Source organism: Prionailurus bengalensis, chromosome E1, assembly GCF_016509475.1.
Source record: "Prionailurus bengalensis isolate Pbe53 chromosome E1, Fcat_Pben_1.1_paternal_pri, whole genome shotgun sequence".
NCBI lineage: Eukaryota > Metazoa > Chordata > Mammalia > Carnivora > Felidae > Prionailurus > Prionailurus bengalensis.
Genome location: NC_057347.1, coordinates 47,562,343 through 47,586,863, shown reverse-complemented (window position 1 = coordinate 47,586,863; position 24,521 = coordinate 47,562,343). Strand labels below are relative to the sequence as shown.

Sequence of the window (24,521 nt, the reverse complement as noted above, 5' to 3'; positions counted from 1 at the left end):
GGGAGGGAAGTGACCGGAGGTGGGGGGGGGGGCGGTGCTGGCTTGGCCTGCAGTGTCTCTCAGCTGTGACCCACATCTGGGGCTTCTGGACATCTGACTTGGACACTCCCACTGCCAAATTGCGCCTACACAATCCATCACCAGGTAAAGGCACAGCTATGTACACCGGGGAAAGGGGGCCATCACCCGCACAGTCACACTCCACAAATGCAAGAGTCCCCAGGGCCATCTAGGGGAAGGCTGGGTGTCCTGGGTTGAGTAAGCGAGGTGGCTGGCAACGCGGTTTCCCTTCCGTCCTCCCGAGGAACCCGTGCCTCGGCTTCCTTCGCTCTAATAATGTGAATGAACCCTGGGAGAGGAGGCGAGAGCGCGTGCGAGCGCGGAGAGGGGAGAGGAGTGGGGGAAGAGAAAATCCGGGCCGGGGGGTGGGGAGGGGGCGGAGAGGGGCAGAGAGGGGAGGCAAACCCGGGCGGGGGGCCGAGGCGCGAGGGGCGGCGCCGAGAGGAGCGGGGCGCGGGCCGGGAGCGCGGCGGCGGCGGGCGGCGGGCGGAGGCGCGGAGGGCGCGGGGCGGAGGCGCGGGCCGAGCCGGGAGGGCGGGCCGAGAGGGAGGAGCCCCCGGCCTCCGCCGCCAGCCCGCCCGGCGGCCCGCGCAGCCCTCACTCGCCGCCGCGCCTCGGAGTTTGAGCCCCGGCGGGGGCCCGAGCGCAGGCACGCCCGGGGCGCGGGGTCGGAGCGCGCAGCGCGGCGCCGCCCCCCGGCCCTCGGCCCCCCCACCCCAGCCCGGGCGCCCCCGGAGCGGCGCGCGGAGGGAGGAGGGCGGGCGGGCGCGGCGGGCCGGGCCGGCGGGCGGCGGACTATGAGGCGCCCACCATGGTGCGATGCGACCGCGGGCTGCAGATGCTGCTGACCACGGCCGGAGCCTTCGCCGCCTTCTCGCTCATGGCCATCGCCATCGGCACCGACTACTGGCTCTACTCCAGCGCGCACATCTGCAACGGCACCAACCTGACCATGGACGACGGGCCCGCGCCCCGCCGCGCCCGCGGCGACCTCACCCACTCGGGGCTGTGGCGGGTGTGCTGCATCGAAGGTACGTCCGGCCCGGGCACCCACCCACCCCCCAACACACAGACACACACACGCACACACACACACACACACACACGCACACACACACACGCACGCACGCACACCCTGCCCGGGGTGCCGGCCGGGAAGGGGGTGGGCGCGGCACTGGCTCCGCGCGACACACAAAGGAGCCGGAGCGAACGGGCGGGTCCCCTCGCGGCCAGCTGTGCACCAGCTCGGGGTCCCTTCAACCGACCCCACAAACTCTCCACGCACACGCACACCCCCTCGCACGCAGGCACAATGAAACACGCCGAAACTCACACGCGCGCGCGTGCGGCCCGAGACCGGAGCGATCCCGAGGGGCCGCGCCGGAGCCCCCGGGGGAGGTGGAGGATGGCGTGGGGGCGGGAGGAGGCTGGGGTTGGGGGGAGCCGACCGGAGAGGAGGGGAGGAGGAGGGGGAGGGGTTGCTTGGCAACCGGTGTCTGTGCGATTGCTATGGGAACTGGCCATCCTGGGGCGGGGCCGGCCGGGGGCGGGGAGCGCCGGGGCCGCTCCACGCTAGCTCCAGGCCCGGGCCGAGAGGTAGGGGTGGAGGCTGGGCTCCGAGCGGCTCGGTGCGAACCGGGTCGCCGGATCTTGACGCCGCCGAGACCCTGCTCCTCCGCCTACTCTTCTACGGGGCCCCGACCCGCTCCTCCCTGCTCGGTGGGGAGGGGAGGGGTGCGTCACCGAGGCCCCCCGCCCCCCTCCCCCGACTAGGGGAGCAAGCTCTCGGCCCTGGTCCCTCGGCAGGGAGGCTGCGGGAGACCTCGGCCGGACACTGGAGGGTGCAGGGGCTACCCGAGGACCGAGAACTGCCTGGGAGGGGCGTGGCCACCCCGTCGGGGCAAGAGGGGCGGGGCGCTGCGCCCCTAGATGCGCGAGGAGGCCGAGGAGAAGGTGTTCTAAGGTGGGAATGCCTCTGGGGGCCGGGATTGGGTGTCCCGGGACTGTGGGGACCGCTCCCTCCGCGGGAGGGGGCCCGGACGCCTCCAATGGCGAAATGCGCCCGACTTCTGCGCCTCCCACCCGCCCCGCTGCGGGACTGGAACTAACAGGTGGCTGTGGAGGGGCGGTCTGGTCCCAGCCAGGTTGTGGACGGGTCTGCCGCTCGGGCTTGGCTTTCAGATCGGAGAAGGAGTGGGGGAAGTTGGCGGAGCGTTCCTTTCAGATATCCTTGGACAGAGTTTCCTCGTTCTTTCTCTGTAACCTTTTCCCGTGCGTTAACTCCGCCCCTCGGTTATTCGGGGAGTTCTCCCACACACCTAGGCTGCCTTACTGCAGCTACAGCCCCTGCAGATAGTTCAGCGAGGTTGGATCTTGGCGGAGGTTGGTAGGGAGGTTGGTAGAGATGGCCCTTTTCCTGGCCGCGTTTGGAGTCAGCTAAAAACAGGCTTTGTAAAGCTGGGTCGGCTCGGCGAGGTTGAACTTGCTCCCTTTCCTTCCCCCTAGGCTGCACGCACAGGAATCCTGCCCACCTCCGCCCCCCACATCCTCTCCCAAGCGAGGCTGCCTTGCCCTTTGCAATTGGAGTTTAATGCCAGGGCTAAGTGGTATCTTGGAGGAGCGGGCATGTGCAATCAATAGTTTGCCAAACACAGGCACACAAAGGATCGGTGGGCCCACGATCACACCTTCCTCTTTTCTTTTGAAAAACATCATTTTGGGTGTGCAGTTGTTCAGATCACGAACACCTACTCTTCTCATCTCGAGAATGTACCCACGTCACTACCTGCCACGGCACCTGAATTAGACACAGAACAGGGGCTGCAGAGCCCCCACGTTCTACCCCACAGGCTCTGCGTGGCTCAGTGAGCCATGTCACTGTCACCACCCGGATGCACACGTGGACCCCAGGCCTTCCAGGCTCCCGGCGGAGACTGGAACTAACTCACTCCTCCTCGGTGGCAAGCCCGGCCTCTGCAGAGTGGCTGGGATGCCTCCTTTATTAATTCCTCATCCTCATTAGGATTGATGCTTCACTTAGCATCTTGCCAGCTGCCTGGAGCGTTTGCACTCGGTGTTCATCAAGAGAGCCCCAAGCTGATCTGGGCAGCTGGCTCCGCTGGCAGAGGGAGGGTGGGGAATTGCCATCTGGGGGACTTCACCGTAAGAACTGAGCTGCCTCTGTCCGCCCCCCTCCCCCAGCTCAGGGGTTCTGAGGGCCAAACCAGGCCACATCCAAAGGCTAGAACAACCCAGGGCTAGGAGAGCAGGTTCAGGATTCCTTGTTGTGGCTGGCTTTATCGTGACAGTCCCTCGACCTGGGTGGAAGCCGCCAGCTTATCTCCTAAAAGCACAGTCACCTGACGTCTGCGATGCCTCCACCTGCCAGCCGGCCGGGGTCCAGGCAGCCCAGTAAGCCCAAGCCACTCCCCGGGGGCCTGGTCACCCCAGTGTTGGCTTTGTGTGTCAAATGCATGATTTCCACCTGTTCTCTAGCAAAGTACCCCAAAGCTGTACGTGGGGAAAACAATGCAAAGATCAAACCTCTGAGCTGAAACTGGAAATGCTGCAGCAGGCAGCCCGCAAAGCCCTGGTCGTGACCGTGGGACTCCGAAGCTCTTGCTGGCAACTCACAAACAGCGGATTCAGTTTCCCGGTCGTTTCCCATAAATGATGTTGCTGGGCCAGGAGAGCCCAGGCCTCTGTGTGTTTAAGGCATCCGTGCAGTCTGACAGCCTCAGCAGGGCCGACATCGCCCCGGCCTCTCTCTGCTCCCCCAGAGCCGGGCCTCACCCCTCCGCCCGTCTATCGGACAAGTCAGAATACTCGAGCGTGCTGAGCCTGTGCATGTTACCACATGGCACGTTCACAACAGCCCTGAGAGGGTGCTGTCTTCACCCCCATCTGCAGCCGAGGGTACAGAGGCTCAGAGAGGGCAAGGCACTTACCCAGAGATACCCAGGTAGGAGGCTGCTGGGCTAGATTTGAGCCTTTGTCTCACAACAAAGCTCTTCCCACCATGTCATCCTGCCCTTTCCCAAACAGCTTCTGGGTTGCCATTAAAAATAGAACCAAGTACTTGACTACCCAGTGGAGCCTAGCTCTGAGGTTGGGCTGCCAGCAGCATGAAGGCATTCAGAAGAGAAAATGTACAAGTGATGCCCAAATTGTATAACATACTCTCCCTTCCCTTCCTTTCCTTTCCTTTCCCTTCCCTTCCCTTCCCTTCCCTTCCCTTCCCTTCCCTTCCCTCTTCTCCTCTCCCCTCCCCTTTCCTCCCCTCTTCCCCTCTCCTCTCCCCTTCCCTCCGTTTCTCTCCTCTTCTCTCTTGTCTATTTCTGTCTCTGTCTCTGTCTCTTTCTCTTCTTCCACCACATTCTGGACTAGCCCATCCTCGTCACAATCAGCCTCCTGCTCCCACCCTTCCCAAGACCCCACCTCATTCTTCCTCTGTGTCTTTGGCGACACTCAGCCCCAGGCTGGTGGACATAGGAAAGGAGTAATAAGTCTTTGCGGACTTTTCTGTCAAAAGTATCACCAAGCAGCATTTGTTCAAGCTCTAATGCGTGTTGCAATCAGGCAAGGTATAGAGTGGAAAGCAAGAGTCATGGGGCACGTAATGTGTGCTGGGAACGAAAACCTCATGGAAACACGGGAGGGGAGGTGACTGGGCCCAGAGGGCAGCAGCGAATGTCAGCATGCCCAAGCCTCCATGCCCCCTGTTAGCTCTGGGGTGTTCGCTGGGGCCGCTGGAGGCCAGGGTCCATGAGGGACCCAGACACCGCACTGCCATCAGGACTCTGGTCCTGGCAAAATTCAGCCTCAGCCCCGCGCCTCCCCTCCCCTCCCAAGCTCCCCAGAGATGAAGCTGCCCCCCCCACCCCAGACACCCACAGCTCTGTCAGAGCCTGAAGGTGGCAGCCTTGACACCAGGCTGACCCCCGTGCCTGCTTTGTGCCAGCTCTGTCCTGGGCACTGGCTGGGGAGAAGGTGCAGAGAGATTCTCGACCTTCTCCACCCTGAGGGCGAGAGTCCTATGTCCCAGTCATGTCCACCTCCCTCACCTGGGCAGCATCTCTCACACCAGTGTACCCAGACTGAATTCATAACATGGCACACAGAGAAAAAGAAACCATGAGTACTGCGCCCTGGGGCCAGGGGAGAGATGGGACAGCCGTAGGGGACTCCCCGGGGGGCTCCTGCCTGCCGAGGCCCCGCCCAGTCCCCGCCCACTTGCCCAGCGGCCTGGGGGCGGGGCTTCCTCCTCCAGGGCCCTTGGAACCCTTTCAAGGCAGGTGCTGGCCTTAAACTCCCAACATAGGACCCTTCAGAGAGCTTTTGATTCAAATAACACCCTTTCCACACCCACTGCGCTCCAGGCACCAGTTTGGGAACTTTTCCTGTGTTTGCTTTCATTTTCTCTTGCGATAACCCACAGGCAGCCTGTCCAGTGAGGCCCAGGCAAGTGAGAGCAGCCAGAACAGGCCTTCCCCAGCTAGTCCCCTCTCCCCAGGGCTCCCCTTTGCCCTCCGGTGTTGATAATAACAGCCATCCCTTAGGGCTGACCTTTGGGCAGGACTACATTCGTTCCTGCAATGGTCAACGCTTCGAGGTGAATATTATCTGCCTTTCATAGATGGAGGTTATGAGGCTTAAGATGATCACAGCTCTTGAGGATCACAGAATGTCTTCTGTCTGGATCACCGTGGAGGCCGGACTGATGAGCCTGGCTTTCCACCAACCAGAGGATGTCCTTTGTTTGAACCACCCAGATTTGGGAAGGGGCAAGTAAGGGGCTGTCTTAGCTCAGGCTGCCAGAGCAAAATGCGATGAACCCAGTGACTTGAGCAACATTTATTTCTTACAGTTCTGGAGGCTAGACGCCCAAGATCAAGGTGCCGGCCGGTTTGGTCCCCGGTGAGCGCCGGCTTCCAGGATTGCAGGTGGTCCCCTAGTTACTCTGCCCTCAGGTCAGAGTGCTAGCTCTTGGGTCTCTCCTAATAAGGGTGCTAAATCCCATCATGAGGATCCCACCCTCAAGACCTCAGCTAAACCTAGTCACTCACCGCCAGAGCCCCACCTCCAAATCCCACAGGGGCAGGGGCGGGGGGCGGGGGGGTGGGGGGTTAGAGCCTCAACATATGAACGTGGAGGGGAACATGAGCATTCCTGTCCCTGCTCCCTAACAGGTGCTCACTCTCTAGTCATACAGGCAGGAGTCCTGGCAGTCCTGTTGTCTACCTTCCCTTAATGCTCTGCTTTGTTCTTCACTGCTTCCTCTCTTCTTGTAAGAGAAAACCATATCCTTTTAACTAGATCCAGCCGACCTAGCGAGACGACTTTGGGGATCTTGGTGGTCTGATTCAATGGCCTCACCACAGAGCCAGCTTCGGAGAACCCCCGTGTGAGGGGCTTCAGCAAGGCTCAGTAGGAAACCAGCAACGCTTTAAAATAAGTCTCCTGGGGCGCCTGGGTGGCTCCATTCATTGATGCATTCATTCATTCATCCATTCATTTATTCCTTTGTTCCACACATGCTCACTGAACACCCGCTCCGTGTCAGATGTGTGAGGCTCTTGGCCACAGCCGCAGACGGCATAGACTCGGTCTCTGCGCTCCTGGAGCCAGCATTCCCATGAAGCTGACACTTTCGGGTACTAGGGAGGGTTAGGACGGAAACAGAGTGAGGGTGTGCTGGGAGAGGCTGGGGAGGGCTGCGGTCAGTCAAGAGGACAGAAAAGAGCTGTTGGAGGACTGCAGGAAGACCTTCCAGGGAGAGGAAAAGGCAAGCTGAGGCCCTGAGGCAGGAGACGCTGGGCAAGGCTCCATCACCTTGTGAGGGTATGGGGGTGTGGGGGCTCAGGAGAGGCTTCAAGATCAGGACTAGGATCAGTGCTCTGGGGAGTTTCGGGGAGGACAGTAAAGTGATCTGATTTATGATTTTAGAAGATCCTCCGGCTGCACGTGGAGAGTGGAGATTCTGGAAGGCAGGGGAGGCCACCAGGAGACCAGTCTGGTCATGGTTGCGGAGAACCAGACTGGCGGCCTGGGGCCAAGTGGCGGCGGCAGAGATGGGGACAAGTGGAGAGAATGATGGGGAGGAGGAGGTGAGGAATCCAGGATGCAGCCTGGATCTGGGGCCACGGCAGCTGCGGGACAGTGGTGCTGCATCCGGAGGAAAGAGGAGGGTCGGGAAGGGAAACCGAGCACTTACCCCTCGGGGTTCCACATCTGGCACTGGCCAGCAGCATGCCCACCTCCAAAAGGCATGCTGGAAAGTACCGAGGAGAGTAACTCGGGAGGACCACCATGAGTCATCACAGCCCCGAGGGTTCGGGCTCGGGTTCATCATCAGCTACCCCTCACCACGGGGGCGGGGTTTCTCAACCTCAGTACCCCGACATTTTGGGCTGGATCGTTCTCTGTTGTGGCGGCCGTCCTGCGTGGTGTGGGATGTTTAACAACCTCTCTGGCTTCTGCCTACTAGAAGCCCTGCCCCACCCCACCCCCCCTCCGCTCGCCACCAAGCTGTGACAACCACAAATACTTCCAGACGCTGCCGGATGTCCCCTGGGCATGTGTGTTGGGGGGGGGGGGAGCAAAATCAACCCCCTGCAGAGAACCATTGCTCTAAGGAAGCGTCATTTCGTCATTTCGGAGGGGAGAAGGGAGAGACCCAGTTCCTGGCAGCCGGTAGGAGTTCCACCTGTTTCTCTTTTCTTCGAGAAAACAAATGTGGAGGGAGCCTAACCCTCCTGGCAGGGTGAGCTGGCCTCTGCCTCCGTGATGCCCACTTCCCTTCTCTTCCTAAGATAACTAGCTGCAGGTGACCCACCTTACCTTGCCTGTGACACCCCAGCATGTGTCCACACTGGGGATGGGACTGCTCAGGTGCCCCGATCCTCACACGCTAGAAGCAAAGACGCAAAGGAAACTCGAGGCGGGAGAGGCAAAGTGACTCACCCAAGGTCACACGGCGGCTGGCTCGTTCGTTCGTAACAGCCCCCGGAGCAGGAGAGGGTGTGGGGGCGGCCCGGTTAGGGCTTCGTCGGCACAGCTCACCGGCTCCGTCACAGTTAACCCACAAACACACACTCCAATAAAGACGCGTGTGCACGGGCCAGATCCCCGGGAACAGCTTCACCAAGAGAACAGACTGGCCCTAACCCCAGGGCCAGGCCCAGGCCCCCCGCGATTCTTGTGTTTCACCCCCGTGGCGCTCCGGGAGGCGCTGCGAGAGAACATCTCTCCTGAGCGGCAAGTCAGGACATGATGCCAGATGAGAGACGTTCTTTTCCTCACGCATCAATTTCTCCGTATGAAAAACGTTTCAAAGCTGTGAAAATGACATCACGTGATTCTCCCCTGGTTAGTTCTTCTTCCTCCAACCAAAACACAGAGAAAGGAAGAAAGGGACAGGATTAAAAAAAAAAAAAAGAAAAAAGAAAAGAAAAAGCAAAGTAGGTGAGGCACCAGGACGGAAGTAGAGACAAGAGCAGGAAAATAAGGTGATGGTTGAGTCCGATTGAGCACACAGAGTGCCTGCTGCAAAGGCCGGCCCGTGTTGCTGGACATGGGCCACATGCTTGTCTCTGAACTTCCTGGGGCCGGGACAGAGAGGAGAGCGTGACCAACTGTAAGGTGCCAGTGTGCACATAATAAACGAAATCACTGCTGAAGGGGAGCCAGATCGTCTCTGTTACAGAGGCCTGGGACAAATGAATTCCATGTACCCTTCTGTTCCATCCTAATAGACTCTGTTGAAAAGGCAGCGTGGGGTAGAGGCAGGAGGCCAGGTTTGGGGGAGAGAAGACTTGAGTTCAAATCCCAGCTTTCCCAGGTAGCTGTGCAGCTTTGGGCAGGTTACTTAACCTCTCTGCGTCGCTCATGTGTCCGGAAAATAAGATAATGAGACAGCAGATGTGAAAGTGGCCAGTGCACACGTACGGAGTAGGCGCTCCCCGAACACGATGCTCGTCAGGACAGCCCTGGGGAGACTCGGGGCCTGCCCCTGGCCTCTGTATTCCACTAGGTTCCCGAGTGTAGGCCAGGAGCCAGATGAATGTAGTGCCAACCTCCAGTAGGGGGCTGTGGGGAGGCCTGCAGGTCATCCTTCACCCGGCAGCTGTATCTCTCGCTGGATGCTAGCCATCCCTGCCCCTTTGCATTTCGAGGGCACTCCACAGTGTCAGGACAGGGCTGGGGTCCAGACGACCCTCTGAGGGAAGCTCCGGGGATTCTGCAAAGTAGACAGCACCTCCCCTGCATGACCCCAACTCACAGACGGCAGACTGTGACTCCATACTTGGCGTCAAGTGGCCTTGGCATCAGGCCTCCTCCTGCCCTCCTGCTTCCCTGGGGCCGGGATGGGCCCTGGGAGCCGCCCTGCTGGGGTCCTGGGTCAAAAGAATCCTCTGATAGCTTCTGCTACCCTAAACATCAGGATCTCTCTGTCACCCCACTACTCTCCCCCACCCCCGACTTCTGTCCATCCTTCAAGCCAGCCTCTCCCAAGAAGCAAGCCCCAGTTCCCTCCTCGGGCTCTTTGAGCACGTATGCCCCCAGCCGCAGAGTTTGTGCACCGGCTCGTAAAGCTTCGGATTTTATAACTTGTTTTTCAATGTTTGTTTATTTCTGAGAGAGAGAGGGTGCAAGCTGGGGGAGGAGCAGAGAGAGAGAGAGAGAGAGAGAGAGAGAGAGAGAGAGGCAGAGGATCCTAAGCAGTCTCTGCACGGTCAGTGCAGAGCCTGATGCAGGGCTCGAACCCACGAACCGTGAGATCATGACCTGAGCCGAAGTCAAACGCCCACCAACTGAGCCAGCCAGGCGGCCCAGCTTTGGATTTTAACTGCAGCCGCCCTCCCCCCTCCCCCACCTCGAAGGATTGCCGACCTGAAGCGAGGCCTGTCACACAACATCCACCCTCCTGTGCCTCTCACCACGCAGAGCCTACAGAGGTAGAGGTACTCCAGAGTGCTCTCCAGGTGTCCCTCCTCCTCCCAGGCCACTGTCCCGTCTCTGAGAGTGTGGAGTGGGCGTGGGGAATCTCTTGACTCCAGCCCAGCTCAGAGCCTGGGAGAAAACCGATTAACTACAGCTGCTCGGCCTCCCTGGCTCACCTGCCATCGCTCTTGCTCTCTGTCACCTCCTCGCCCCCCGGGGAGAGACGCAGGGCTGGATGCTCATCCCAGCTCACCCTTCGGGCCCCCATTAGGCCACACGGAAGTGGCAGCATGGGACGGCCAGCCCGAAGTCACACGGACCCGGGTTTGAGCCCAGCCTCTGCCACTTGTCAGACAACCTCTAAAGTAGAGTTCCTTCATGGTAAGACAGGGGCGTGGGCATATTAGCCCCTGGGATCGTTGCAAAGATCGCATGGGAAATCTTTCCAAGGGTTATGTGCAGAATTACCTTCAAGGTGCCTGGCATCTTGTAGATATTCAAGGCGGGATGGCCTTCTCCCTATCCCCATGCGTCCCGGACTTTGGAGATGTTCCCAGAAGAAAAAAGTTTGCAGCCGATTTGAGCGAGGCCCCGGGTCCGCTCAGCGGCCCCCAGGGTCTGGGAGTAGGAGACGCTGGGCCTCCCTGGGGTTGTTTGGGCCAGTGGAGAGCACGGCGTGGTGCCATCATCTCGCAGAGGCAGAACCGCTCCGAGGGGCTGCTGTGAACCATGAAATCGGAACCGGGGGGATCTCAATTAGGAGTCGACATAGGGTCTGCCGTCAAGGTGGTCCCCGTGGCGAGGATGGCAGCCTCCCAGGCCGAGCGTCCCCCCTTCCCACCTCCTGGCAGGCAATGGGGCCACGGCCGTGAACTCCAGGGTGGCGGGATCCGGGCTGTGATGCAGGAGGACAGGCTGCTGGGCTGTGGGAACACTGGAATGAGAGTCAGGAGACCCGTGGCCTGATCCCAGCTCTGGCACTGATCATCTGAGCCGTCTTCTGCTTGTCCCTTAACCTCCTAGAGCCTCACATCTGCTTGTCTGGCAAACGGGCAAACGGTACCTATTCTTCCCTCCATCTCTTCTGCCTCCCCTTCCCTCCCTTCTTTCTCCTCCTTCCCTCTTGCCTGCCTCATCCCTCTGTCTGTTCCCCTCCCTCCCAGGGTCATGTGAAGAAGAGACTTGGGAAGGTGCTGTTAACACACAGTGGCGGTTCCCACAGAGGCACTGCAGAGGGGACAGGACTTCAGGCAGCCTTTCGTGGAAACATTATTGGCTTGGCCTCTTTTCACCCTGGCAACCTTGGCCAGGAGCCACATGCAGGTGGCTGCTCACGTGTCAGATGTGCTGCTGGTGGCCAGTGTGGTCTCTCCACGACTCCTCTCCCACCCTCTCGGTGCTTAGCCTGCTTTGGATTCTGGGTCTCCCTCTCTCTCTCTCTGCCCCGCCCCCGCTCATGTTCTGTCTCTGTCTCAAAAATAAAATCAACATTAAAAAAATTAAAATCTGGGGGCGCCTGAGTGGCGCAGTCGGTTAAGCGTCCAACTTCAGCCAGGTCACGATCTCGCGGTCCGTGAGTTAGAGCCCCGCATCGGGCTCTGGGCTGATGGCTCAGAGCCTGGAGCCTGTTTCCGATTCTGTGTCTTCCTCTCTCTCTGCCCCTCCCGCGTTCATGCTCTGTCTCTCTCTGTCCCAAAAATAAATAAATGTTGAAAAAAAATTAAAAAAAAAAATTAAAATCTGTAATCAGGGGCGCCTGGGTGGCGCAGTCGGTTAAGCGTCCGGCTTCAGCCAGGTCACGATCTTGCGGTCCGTGAGTTCGAGCCCCGCGTCAGGCTCTGGGCTGATGGCTCAGAGCCTGGAGGCTGTTTCCAATTCTGTGTCTCCCTCTCTCTCTGCCCCTCCCCCATTCATGCTCTGTCTCTCTCTGTCCCAAAAATAAATAAACGTTAAAAAAAAAAAATTTTTAAAAATCTGTAATCAGATGACATCCTTCCCCAGCTTGCCACCTTTCAACAGGCCCGCAACCCACTTGTGGTCAAGTCATGCTTATTCCCCGATGTCCGAACCCTGCAGATACGGCCCCACTGGCCTCTCTGACAGCCCCCATCGGGAGCTTCACTGTCCAGAAGAAAACAGTGATGGAAGGTGATATCTGGACCAAGTCCACGTGATGGTTAATAGGACGGGGGCTGGCGAAGGTGGTCAAAGAGACGTGCATCCGAATCCTGCTCTACCCTGCATTCCCTGCGGCTTTGGGCAAATTCCCTAGCTTCTCGGAGCCTCAGTTTCCTCATCTGTAAAATGGGATACAATGATAGACACCCGCCCCAGGCAGTGGAGCCATTCCCCAAGACACAGAACCAAAGTGGAGGAGCCTAGGGGGACTGGAGACAGGAGAGCTGGACATGGAAGGACTGAGTGCACAGGGTGGGGGACCACCCCACTCTGCAGGGATGAGGCGGGGCGGGCCCGGAGACACAGATGTGGAAATCATCTGCTGGGTGGATGAAAACAGTGCCCCCTTGTGATGGGATGTCAGGCTGTCAATGTTGAACCTCGGTGCCTTCGGTTCCCCCACGGGACCCATGGCGCTGTGGCATTTGCGTTTTCTGAACCCAAACTTGGTAAAAAGCAGGCAACAGGTTTTCTGTTGTTGTCGAGGCTGTAAGACGTAACACAGGAGGTGTTACGGAGATCCTGAAATTTCAACACTCCTTGATTGTTTGAGGAGTTGGTGGGGCAGGGGGGAGATCCAGACCGTTTAAAATCAAGACTGTCCTAGAAAAATCCAGACCCCAGTAACAGGTCGTGTGCAAAGGATGTGAAATGACTGTTGTCACCAGGGTTGTATTCGAGGGCTGGGGACTTGGGGACTCGGAGCTCGTCTGTGTGTTCAGAGCTCTGCTGACACCCTCCTTGAATTCTTGATCACTCTTGAACAAGAGGGTCCGCATTTTTCGTTTTGCACCGGACCCCATACATGACACAGCCTCTCCCGAGTGTCCTTCTGCCCTGAGAAGAGGCTTTGATGAGAAAAACAGGACAGGGAAGCCGGTGCTGGAGGGCCCTGGGGTTGCACTGAAATTGACGGCTGGGGTGGGGAGCGGAGGTGGGTGCTGGAACCAGACCTCACCTGTTTCTTGTCTTTTTTTCTTCCAAGGGCCACCCCCAATGCTACTCAAAGCCAGGGGCTGCCTTAGAGGGCAGTATTCCTTAAAACTCCGTCACTGTTAAGCATTTATGGGGCATATGCTGAGTGCCTGGCTTCGTGCTCGCACTGTGGTACAGAAAGCCCTTGGGGAATTTACCCTCTGGTTCCGGGGAACCCCACAGGAGGCAAGAGGGCGGCATCATACAGGGCAGGGTGTGGGGAGCATCAGACCACACCTGGATGTGGGGTCCTCCTCCTGGGGACTCTAACCAGACCTGCCTCATGGGGTCATCAGGAGGATCCAGAGAGGAAAATACACGCGGGGTTCCACACACATCTGCTTCACAATGGACTTGAAATACCCAGCAGCTGTTATAAGCGGCCTCTTGGAGAGGAAGGAGGGCATGGGGGCGGGGCAGAGGGTTCAAATCCCGGGGGTGAGTGGGGTTTGAAGCCAGGCTCCGCCTCCTGCTAGCTGTGGGGCCACCAGCCGGTCATTTCACAGTGTCTGTGAGCCTCAGTTGCTTTCTCTGCAGAATGGGGTGTTAGCAACACCTTCGGTGCAGATTTGCACACAGGAGCCGGGATGAGCCAGGAATAAAGTGTGCAATGCCTGGTAGTGATTGGCATTTACTAACCCGGAGAATGCCCTGCACGTGGGGGCCACGGGAAGGGGCCCCCCCACCCCCACCAGCACCCGTGAGCATGGGTCTCAGAGGAAGAGAGTCTTTGCCGAGCCCCCACCCCAAAGCACAAGCAAGGAGAAGAACACGGATCCCTGAGGATTCCTCGGGGACATCTCAGGACACCCAGGCTCCCTTCCAGGGGCCAGACAGTCCGGCCAAGGCCGTGTCACCAGCTCATCTTTGCCACGCGATGGGGGGAGGCCGCCCCGCGCTCGCTTCCGGCCCTCGCTCTGAAAAGCCCCGATAACAAGCGCACATTGACGGCCGGGTTCCCCTGGGCGAGCATGCTGTTCCCGGCTCGCATCTGAGCCCTCGCCCGAGACATTTTCTCGCTTCAGCAATTTGGCATGTCAGACAAAGGGGCTCTGATTTTTCCTGATGTCCAACTCCTCTTGCATGAAAAATAGCTTTTGTTGTCTTTCTGCCCACGGATTCCTGCGTGTGAGGCAAGGCCAGATGCCTGGTGGGCGAAGAGTCCCGTTTGCTTAACCGCGCGCAGGGTCTCTGTCCTTCCACCTTGGCGGCCCCTTGTGGCCCGTGGCCCTGAGGTTCGGTCCCTCCGGGAGGTGTGCGTCCTGGCCCCTGGCCTGTCCTCCGCCTTCACATGGATCAGTTCCTCTTCCTACTTGGTGGCTGTGTCCCGGGGGTCCCTGTTTGGGTTGCAGCCACTCCCACTGTCCCCATAATCACCACACCCACCCGGCCAACCTGTGGGTCCCCTTCTCTGAGCATCCCACCCGTCCCAAGCTTTTTGTTCTTCCTAGCCCCCAACCTTCCCTCCCTCCTTCTCCCTCCTCCCACCTCTCTCCCTCCCTCCCTCCCTTCCTTGCTTTCTGCCTTGTATTTCTATTTCTTCCCCTTTCCCTTTGCAGTGTGCCATTTTTCCCCCCACATTTATTTATTTTTGAGAGAGAGAAAGAACACGAGTGGGGCAGGGGCAAAGAGAGAGGGAGACACAGAATCCGAAACAAGCTCCAGGCTCTGAGCTGTCAGCACAGAGCCCGATGTGGGGCTCCAGCCCCCAACCCACAAACTCATGACCTGAGCTGAAGTCAGAGGCTTAACGGACTGAGCCACCCAGGTGCCCCAAGAGTGTGCCATATTTAAAGCACACAAACTCTCTCCTACTTTCTGTTCAAGGCAGACTTTTGAAAGTTCTTGAGGCATTTAGTAGATAAAAATGTATTCTCTTAAGTCTGTGATTTTGGGGAGGTTTATTAAACATGGGGAGAATTCTATTAAGTAGCAAATTGAGTGAGTCAAAAACCCATAGATGTGGAACCTGGAAAGGTCATCTGGTACAGTAGATGTGAGTAGGGCTCGGTTTATTCTAGGAGGCCAGAAACAAGATATTGGAAGGAAATTCACCAGTATGTTAACGTAGTGGTCGTGGGAACTAGGCGTGATTTCTTTTGCCTCCTTCTATCTTTTTCAAATTTTCTGTTATGTTGCAGGGGGTGGCGGGGAACATAGAAACCTGATATTTAAATTTAAAAAGCACCGGGTCCAGCCTCCAGCCCTCAGACAGATGAATGGGTACGTGGGTTCATTCGGCATTGATGGTATTTGTTCTCTTTATTCTTCAGCTCATCCAGACACACACTCCCCGCCATCATGCCCAGTCACCTTTTGTCAGTGTTTTATCACAGGCCACCCCTGACTACTAACCAAATTGATTCCTGGACGAAAGCCTCTGTGAGCTGTCCATAGTTGAGATTTTGTTTCCCACCAGCACAATTTACACACTCGCTTTCCATCCCTAGAAAGCCATCTCATACCATAAAAGTACCCGAACTGACCCCAAAAGTGAGCGAAAAGAAAATAAAACCCAGATAGATGCTTTGACAAACTTTTATCACCTATGTAAAATTAAATACTTCATATAAAAAGCTGTGTCATGCAATGTTCCTTTGGGAGAATTTTTCTGCCTGAGTCAGGCTGGCTAAGGTTTTAAAAATCTGAATCCAGGGGCGCCTGGGTGGCTCAGTCGGTTAGGCGGCCAACTTCGGCTCGGGTCATGATCTCGCGCGGTCCGTGAGTTCGAGCCCCGCGTCGGGCTCTGTGCTGACAGCTCGGAGCCTGGAGCCTGTTTCAGATTCTGTGTCTCCCTCTCTCTGACCCTCCCCTGTTCATACTCTGTCTCTCTCTGTCTCAAAAATAAATAAAATGTTAAAAAAAAATTAAAAAAAAATAAAATAAAATAAAAATCTGAATCGAGTGACATTTGAACAGAATTTTCTCTTTTCTTTTCTTTTCTTTTCTTTTCTTTTCTTTTCTTTCCTTTCCTTTCTTTTCTTTTCTTTTCTCCCCTCCCCTCCTCTGTCCTCCCCTCCCTCCTCTCCCCTTCTCTTCCCTTTTCCAAAAAATCCCCCCATGGCAAGTTTAGACATGCTTCATTGCACCAAGAAGTCCTCAAAATGCTTTAAAATAAAGGGTTCTTCTGTCTCCAATATTTTCCACTGCCAATTCCGTTCGTGTAAATTCTTTAGAAAAAGTCTTTGCGCGGCAAATACTGGAGGAAAGGCGATTCCCACTGTGACCTGTACACTACCACCTTGCTCTTTGGGGCAGTGAGTCAGTTGGCCCTTCAAATGCCAGGCGATGCCTGTCAGTGCCCAGAGGTCCCTGCGGCCAGATGCTCATCAGTGCTGTCTTTAGCCGTTGGCAGCGGGCTTAGCTAAGATCGCGGTGCAAGATGATGCCCAGAGGCAAACATGAGGTCCCAAGCCCAGCGGCCCAAGGCTGAGATGCCCAGTCTTAGACGGAACGATTATTCCTTGATCCTCATCAAAATCGCTGCGCCTCTGATAGTGATGTTTGTTCCTTCTCGCGCAGTCTTTCCTGGAGCTGAAAACAAAGCCCTCGTCTTCCGCCCTTAAAAGTCCTTTATGCTCTTGGAAGTGGTGTTTATGTCCACCCTCAGTCCTCCCATCTCTGAAGGATCGGGAAGGAAATTCACCTGGTTCTGTTTGTTTGTTTGTTTGTTTGTTTGTTTGTTTTCTTTGTGGTTAAACCTGGTTGTTTTCTCTAGACCGTTTCTGGCTGTCAGTCAACAAGCCTTCATGGCATGGCTCCTGGTGCAGAGCGCTCTGGGAGGGGCTGGGGTCCAGAGACCCTCGGGAGACCCTCCCCACTTATCACAGGTTGCTGTGCTGCCCATGAAGTGTCAGGCCAGCATTTCCCTGCCCTGGGTGCCCTTGGGGCCCTCTCCTCTCACCTGCTTACCCACCCCACACTCTCTCTCCTACTTCTCTGCGTGGGATCCAAATTACGATTTTTTTTTTTTTAAGTAAGAGTGAACATCTAGTGAACACTTACTGTGTACCAGGCACTAAATGTATCCTTTTCAGAACTTTCCATATGTCATCTCATCTCATCATCATAACAGCTGTGGTTTAACACTATTTAAGTAGTTATTTAATGAGCCGTTGGTTAATCAGGTATATTACAGAGGAAAAGAGAGAGCACGTGTGCACAAACACTTACATGGTGCTTACTATGTGCCAGGAATTGTCCCAAGCTCTTTAGAAATTTAAAAAAAAAAATTTTTTTTTAAGTTTATTTTAGAGAGAGAGAGAGGGAGAGGGTGGGGGTGGGGGAGGGGCAGAGAGAGAGAGACACAGAATTTGAAGCAGGCTCCAGGCTCTGAGCTGTCAGCCCAGAGCTTGACGCAGGATTCAGACTCACAAACCATGAGACCATGACCTGAGCTGAGTTCGGACGCCTAACCGACTGAGTCACCCAGGCGCCCCTAGAAAGTTTTTTTTAAGTTTACTTATTTATTTTGAATGAGAGAGAAAGGGAAAGAGGGAGAATGAGTGGGGGAGGGGGGAGAGAGAGACAGAGAATCCCAAGCACAATCCCAGTCTGGGCAGTGTCAGCACAGAGCCCGACATGGAGCTCAGCCCCACGAACCACGGGGCTTGATCATGACCTGTGCCAAGATCAAGAGTCGGAGGCTTAACCGACCGAGCCACCCAGGCGCCCCCAAGGCACTTTCTATACGTTGACTTAGTTACTCCTCACTGTGATTAGGTACTGTCACTGCTTCTACTGTATTGATGGGGAAACTGAGGTGTGGAGAAATTGAGTAAGCTGCCGCAGGCCCCAGAGCCAACAGATGGTGAAAACAGAATTCAAAGTCGGGCGGTCTAGCTTCACATCCCATCCCCTTCATCGCGGAGCTGTGACAGCAGTAGCTGCGACTTCTGAGAACCTGTAATGTGTGGGCACTTTGTGGAGTCCGTCTCCTTACAGCACGCGTGCGTGTAACACTTCCCTGGCGGGGGTGGAGAGACTAAGGCAGGCTCACCGGCCTGGACGCAGGCCAACATGTGCGCCCAGCTCTCTGCCTCCCCAAACTCGCTTCCAGCTCCTTCCACGGCCCCGTGTGAAAAACTGTCCCATGCCTGCCGCATGTCGGGGCAGAGAGCAGCCTTCGTCTTCCTGAGAGGAGGCGTCGGGTGGCTCTGTGTCCTGTAAATATCCCAAACTGTCCATAAGGAGCCTGGCGGCCTAGGGGCCAAAACCCAGGCTGCTGTGCCGCTGGTGGGGAGGAGGGCTGGATGTCGAGAGAGAGCAGGACCTGTCCCCCAGCTGCAGCTCGGTGGTTCCCAGATGCTGGCTGTGAGCCGGGCTGGCACGGCAGCCTTCTCGGAAGAGGTGGGCACAGCATCGTGACCAGAACGGTGCACGATGCCGGGCTCTGAGTCTGACTCATGCAGCCTGGAGAGGAAAGATTCTGCTGTCAGACCGAAGGCGGCTCTCAAGATCGGGTGCTCTCAGCAGAGAAGCTGAAAATCATTCTGCTCAAGACAGCTCCTCTAAGGAGACATTAACCATGCGCTTCAAACCCCCACAGCCCGCGTTTCGCAGGGGATAGCACCTGTCAGCCGACTTTCACACCCAGATTCCGATTGTTGGCATTCACGTGGCAACTGCTGGCTCACAAAAAGCGGAGAGAAAAACAGTGTTGATCAGACCGGAGGCTTCCATTCATATCAAGTTCAGATGCAGGCGAAACTAATCCAGGGCAATGGAAGTCAGCGACGTGCCTCCTCATGGTGGAGAATTGACTGGGGCAGGAGGGAGCAAGAGGGAGCCCCAGGCATGTGTGTGACCACGTTCTGTATCTTGATCTGGATGGAAGTCACACGAATGTAGACACAGGTTCATCGAGCTGCGCTCAGGATCGGTCTCTGTGTATTATCCTCAATTAAAAAAACAGGGGTGCCTGGGTGGCTCCGTTGGTTAAGCAACCGACTTTGGCTCAGGCCGTGATCTCATGGTTCATGAGTTCGAGCCCCACATTGGAATCTGTGCTGTCAGCACTAAGCCTGCTTCAGATCTTCTGTCCCCCCATCTCTCTGCTCCTCCCCCCACCATAAGAAAATAAATAAATAAATAAATAAGCTTTAAAAAAAAAAACAAATACAGGGGTGACAAAGATCCCTCAGGTGGCCTGTCACCAGCCCTTACCTGCCACCATTGATCCCCACCTGCTGGCCTGTGTTTTCTTCAGGTCTAGTCAATCCAACAGACAAATACTCACTAGGAATCTGTGCGCCTAGCCCCTGCTACGTTCTGGAGACTCAGTGATTCATTCATTTGTTCTTTCATTCAGCAATTATGTTTGCACCCAGCCTTTCGGGAACACTGCTTGGGCCCCGCTAGACGAAAAAGATGTTCCCCTATCAGGGGCTTGCGTGATTCGGAGGTGACGAGGCCTCCCACTTGTGCATGCCTCCTGATCTAGAGTCTGTCTCTCATGGAACTCTCTCAACCCTGCAGAGACATGGGCTCTGTCAGCCTCAGAAGGCAGAGCAGGGGAGGCGGAGTTTGACTTGAACTTGCATCGTGCACCGTTCGGTACACGGTGCTGTACCCACCTCCTCTGAGAAGAGTCTGCGCCCACCCCAGGGTGCCCGACTCACCCCCACACAGGCCTCATCTTTACGGAGATGTTTCCCTGAGCCCAGCACACCTGCTGAGCAAGGGCTGGTCCCAAGGGTGGCAGAAGCTTGATATGTTTTGGGTGAGGAGGGTGTGGCCCAGGGGCCAAGAGTGACTTTGCTTCTCTGAAACCGTTCTCTCTCTCGGCCAGGCAACTGGGATTCTGAGAGATCACTTGTTGCCCTGCCTGGAGGACCAGTGCTTCTGGCCCTCATCCTGCCCCATGTGCCCCCAGTGCCCCACCAGTAGTATTTCCGAGTCTCTATTCAAATCCATCAACTACTTACTGAGAATTTATTTTTTTCCTCGCCGCCCCCCAATACTTACTGACAATTTAAAAACCAGACCCCAGACTGAGTGCTGGGCACTCAAAGTTTATTCATTCACTCAGCCACGTTTACTGAGTGCCTAGTACTCACCAAGCAGTGTTCTAGATGGTGGGCAAAGTTTCCTTCACAGCAGTGAGCAAAACAGCAATTCGCATGATTATATTGTCTCGGGGGACAATAAGCAAGAAAACTCAGGAGAGTGGTGGGGGAGGGCCCCACTGGCAGGAGGAAGTTGAGTAGGCCTGCAAGAGGTGAGGAGGTGAGCTCTGCAGAGGTCTCGGGGACAGTCGTTTAGGGCAGAGGGGGCAGCAAGCATCACAGCGCTGTTCAGGCCTCTCTGAGGCCTGAGTGGCTAGAACAGGGAGCAGGCGATGTTGGTCAGAGAGGGGCCTGTGGCCACCAGTAAGGATTTGACCTTTTACCCAAGCACTGGAGAGCTTGGGGCAGCGGCTTTCATCCGGGTTCCAAGAGGATACTTCTGGCCACCACGAGGACTGCACTTGGGTTGCTCCCAAAGTGGATAGGGCTCTGCTGGGATCCCTGGCGGGGATCTATCAATCCCAGAGGGGCCTGACGCCCATCAGTCTGAGGAAGTCAGGGAAGGCTTCCCAGAGGTGGTGCCATTGGCTGTGTGTTGCAGATCATGTAGGAGTCTGCAGTCGGGGGGACCTGACCATACAGAGGCACATTCACACATTCATTTACTCCTCTGTTCATCCTTCAGCAGACATTTTATTGAGCACCTGAGTGAAAAAGAGAGTCCTGCCCGTTCCTAGGGGAAATTAGTGCCCAACAGGGAGGGGAGAGACAGAGAGGCAGCCAAATGCATTAGAATTCCTTGTGGAAGTGTGATAATCAATGCATATTCAGGGAGCTGTCACCACTCAGGATGGGGAGGGGAAGGCCCTCAGACACCTTGGGTGTGGTCATAGGAGTCTTTCTAGACGATAGGTCATCTGAGCCCGTTTTGAAAGATGAACGTGAGTTCCTTAAGAACGTGAGAGGAAGAGGGTTCTAGACAGAGTACCAGCACAGGCACACAGGCATTCCGTAGTCACCGAGTGCCTACCGTGTCCCCGGTCCTGAGCTAGGCATGGGGGGTGCACAGAACACGGGGTGTTTTCTAGAATGCTGAGGAAATTTGGGACCACTGAAACAAAAGGCCCAATATGAGAGGAAACCCAGGAGCTGGGATCGGGGTGGGGGGTGGGGTGGAGAAAGGGCCAGAAGCTAGAGCCCCGCATACCATGTTCAGGACCCGGCATTTGGCCCTCCTGGCAAGAGTTGCCCATTAAGGCTTCTACTGGGGGTGGCGTCTAGATTCTGACTTGTGTTTTGAGAGCTCACGGTGGCTCTGCTACAGGGGATGGAGTGGATGGGGTATGGCTGGAGGCAGGGAGACCTGGTAGGAAAATACTGGAAAAGTCCAGACCAGGGTGATGGTCCCTGACTTAGGATGATGGGATGGAGCAGAGATCTCGCAGATGAGATCCCGCCCATCTCGGAGACAGACTGGATGTGGGGATGCAGAGGGGAACCCATCACGGCAGGGGGTGGGGTGCTGGGCGAACAATGTGTCACCAAGGAGGACAGCACCCCTGGGAGGAAGAGCAGACTTTGTGAGCGGGGCCTCCGAGGACAGTTCCAGGCCGGAGCACGGGGACACGGGGGGAATAGCGAGGCCATTACAGGTTGGACGAGACCCTACCAAGGCTCTGGTGCCTTCGCTAATTTTTTCACCACTTGATGATCCCCGTTTTGCAGATGGGGAAACCAAGGCACAGCGAGTTGAAGTTATTGTCACAAGTGGCAGGGCCTGTAAGCGACAGGGCTGGCATTGGGATTTGCACATAGGCAGTCGGGCTCCGGATGCCACGCTCCTGCCCTCCACACTGGCAACCCCCAGCCCCTGGATGCAGGTGAGAGCCGGGAACATCTCTGGGGGGGTGAGAGGAGCCACACGGGCTGATACCTTTCCTCAGCTAGACGTGGGTAGCTCTGCACCCCAAGATCCCGTAGGTGTGGCCTCAGCTATGTTCCCTGGTGAATTCGCACATGGCAGCTGGACGCCCCCACCCTAGTCACGTCTCCGTTCTGAGCAGAGAGGACATCGCTGCCCACTTACTGTCTGGAGACCCCTCGCTATCAACACTCGAGCTAAGCCCGGAACACGGAGACCAGCCACGCTACAATATGGGTGAGCCCTGAAAACATTATGTGAGGTCAAAGAAGCCAGCCACAAAAGCCACAGCCCCGTACCCAAGTCCCACACACTGGGAGGCTTGAACACCAGAAATTCATCGCCTTGCAGTTCAGGGGGCTGGAGTCCAAGATCAAGGTGTCGGCCAGATTGGTTTGTCCCGACCACGTGAGGGAGAATCTGTTCCGTGGTCCCCCCTGCCCGCCCTCCCCCCCCTCCGCCCAGCTTCTGCTGGCAATCTGTGGTGTTCCTTGGCTTGTAGATCTCGGTCTTTATCTCCCTCATGGCCCGCTCCCTATGTGCACGTGCCTGTGTCGAAATTTCCCCTTCTTATAAAGACATGAGTCATATCAAATTGGGACCCACCCTAATGGTCTTCTTAACTAGATCTGCAACCACTCTTTCCGAACAAGGTCACATTCTGAGGTTCTGGGGCGTTGGAACTTCAACATATGAATGTGGGGAAAGGGAGGGGGACGCAATTCAACTCTTAACGGGTTCATATTGTTATCCTTCCATTTATACAAAATGTCTAACATATGCATGGAAACAGGAAGCAGATTAATGGTTTCCAGGGACTCAGAGGAGAGGCGGAGGGACGTGACTGCTTAGTGGGTACGGAGTGAAGTTCTTCACTTGGGGTGATGACAATGTTCCAGAACTAGGAAGCGGGCGTAGAGAGACGAGCTAACTTGCCTGAGCTCAGAGAGCTACCAAGGGGGTAAAATGATATTTGCCCCAAAGCTTGTGTTCTTTCCCTTCCAGCTGGGCCCAAATGGAGGGTTCTCCTTGGGCAAGCTAACTAACTTCTCTGAGCCTCATTTTCTTTGTCTGCAACGTGGAAGCAATAGATCATTCTTATTCTCTACCCCTGTGAGAATTCAAGGAGATAATGCACGGGAGAGTTGCTGGCACATTCCAAGTGTCTAATAAATGGTCGTTGTTGTTACTCTACCAGTCAGGGTCCGTCCAGGAGGAACCAAAGCAACTCTGTGTCTTTCAGACGGAGGAAATTTAATAAAGCGAGTCGATTTCCCAGGTGATCAAAGAGCTGAGAAGCCAAGCGGGGGGAATCAGGAGGCATCCAGATGTGAGCAACAAGGGGAAACCCCTTCCACCCCTGCGTGAAAGGAAAACACACGGAGGTGGTTTTACCGGAGGCCAGCCCGTCCAGCAAGTGCTTGGGTCCTGGGGGAAACTGGGACCACAAAGGGAAGGACTTTCCAGAAGGAACCGGACCCCCGGAGGAGATCCAGTAGCTGCCACCAACACTGTCCAAAGAAGAGAGAAAGAAGTACCCTGACTTCTTTCCTTGGACATTCTCATGTTCCATCAGAGCCTCCTATTGGCCAAAACGACCCAGAAAACCATGGGCAAAGGAGCCTGGGAGGTGTAGTTCCCTGGAATGCAGCAGTCCTCTCAGCTGCCGGTGTAGGTGGTGAGCAGTGTTTACCGTTGGTCCACGTGTGGCACCTGCCTGCTGCGTGGACGCGCCCCGGTCTGTGCGTGCCACAAGTCTGCACCGAGGGAGAGGGCAGCGTTGCAGCCCATGATGCCTGTAGCCCAGCCCCTCCCGTTGCCATGGTGGAAGAACCACGTTGGAGCACAAGCATCAGGGCTCGGAGTGACTCGGTCGGTCTGCTCATCGGAGCCGTTGGACAGATGCACCTTCCTCCTCCGCTGCCCTCAGCGCGACAGAGGGTAGAGGAGCTGGGAAGAGAGAAAGCCCTGGAATCTGCAGCGCCCGTTTTTCTTTGAGGTGAGGAAGCAGCTTTTACTGTCTTCCTCAGAAATCCATGTCCGTCGTTAGGGACTTTGTGGCATCTGCCCCTCGAGCTCGCACGTAGCCTGGCTCCTGCCACCTCCGTCACTCGTTTGGCTCTTGAATCTTGCCACTCGGACAGCAGGAGAACCGCGCATGGTCCCTGCCGCTCTCCAGACAGTCCCGAGACATACAGGACATCACCGCGGGGAGCGTCTCCCTCAGGCCAGAAGGTTGCGGAAATTCGTTGGCGGAGGCTTCCCATTTCTGGTTCCATCATAGGCAAGGCATCGAAGAGGCTGGAGAGTTGGATAAGAAGAGAGGAGGTCAAGGGCCTTTCACTCCCAGGGTCTTTAGCATCGGGGTGCGACGTGAGTCACATCGCTGGGTCCTTGGAAGAAGACGAGGCACGCAGGGAGCAGGTCCCGTGAAGCTG

The 24,521-nt window shown here is 56.4% G+C and overlaps 1 protein-coding gene across 1 annotated transcript in view; it reads left to right on the top strand.

Annotated features, from left to right (window-relative positions):
- The first annotated feature begins 820 nt into the window (after positions 1 to 820).
- CACNG4 (calcium voltage-gated channel auxiliary subunit gamma 4) overlaps positions 821 to 24,521 on the top strand; it is a 57,561-nt gene continuing 33,860 nt past the window's right edge. Inside the window, exon 1 of the mRNA XM_043585070.1 lies at positions 821 to 1,091. Coding sequence (XP_043441005.1) covers positions 872 to 1,091 — 220 coding nt within the window. The 5' untranslated portion in view covers positions 821 to 871. The remainder of the gene's footprint in view (positions 1,092 to 24,521) is intronic.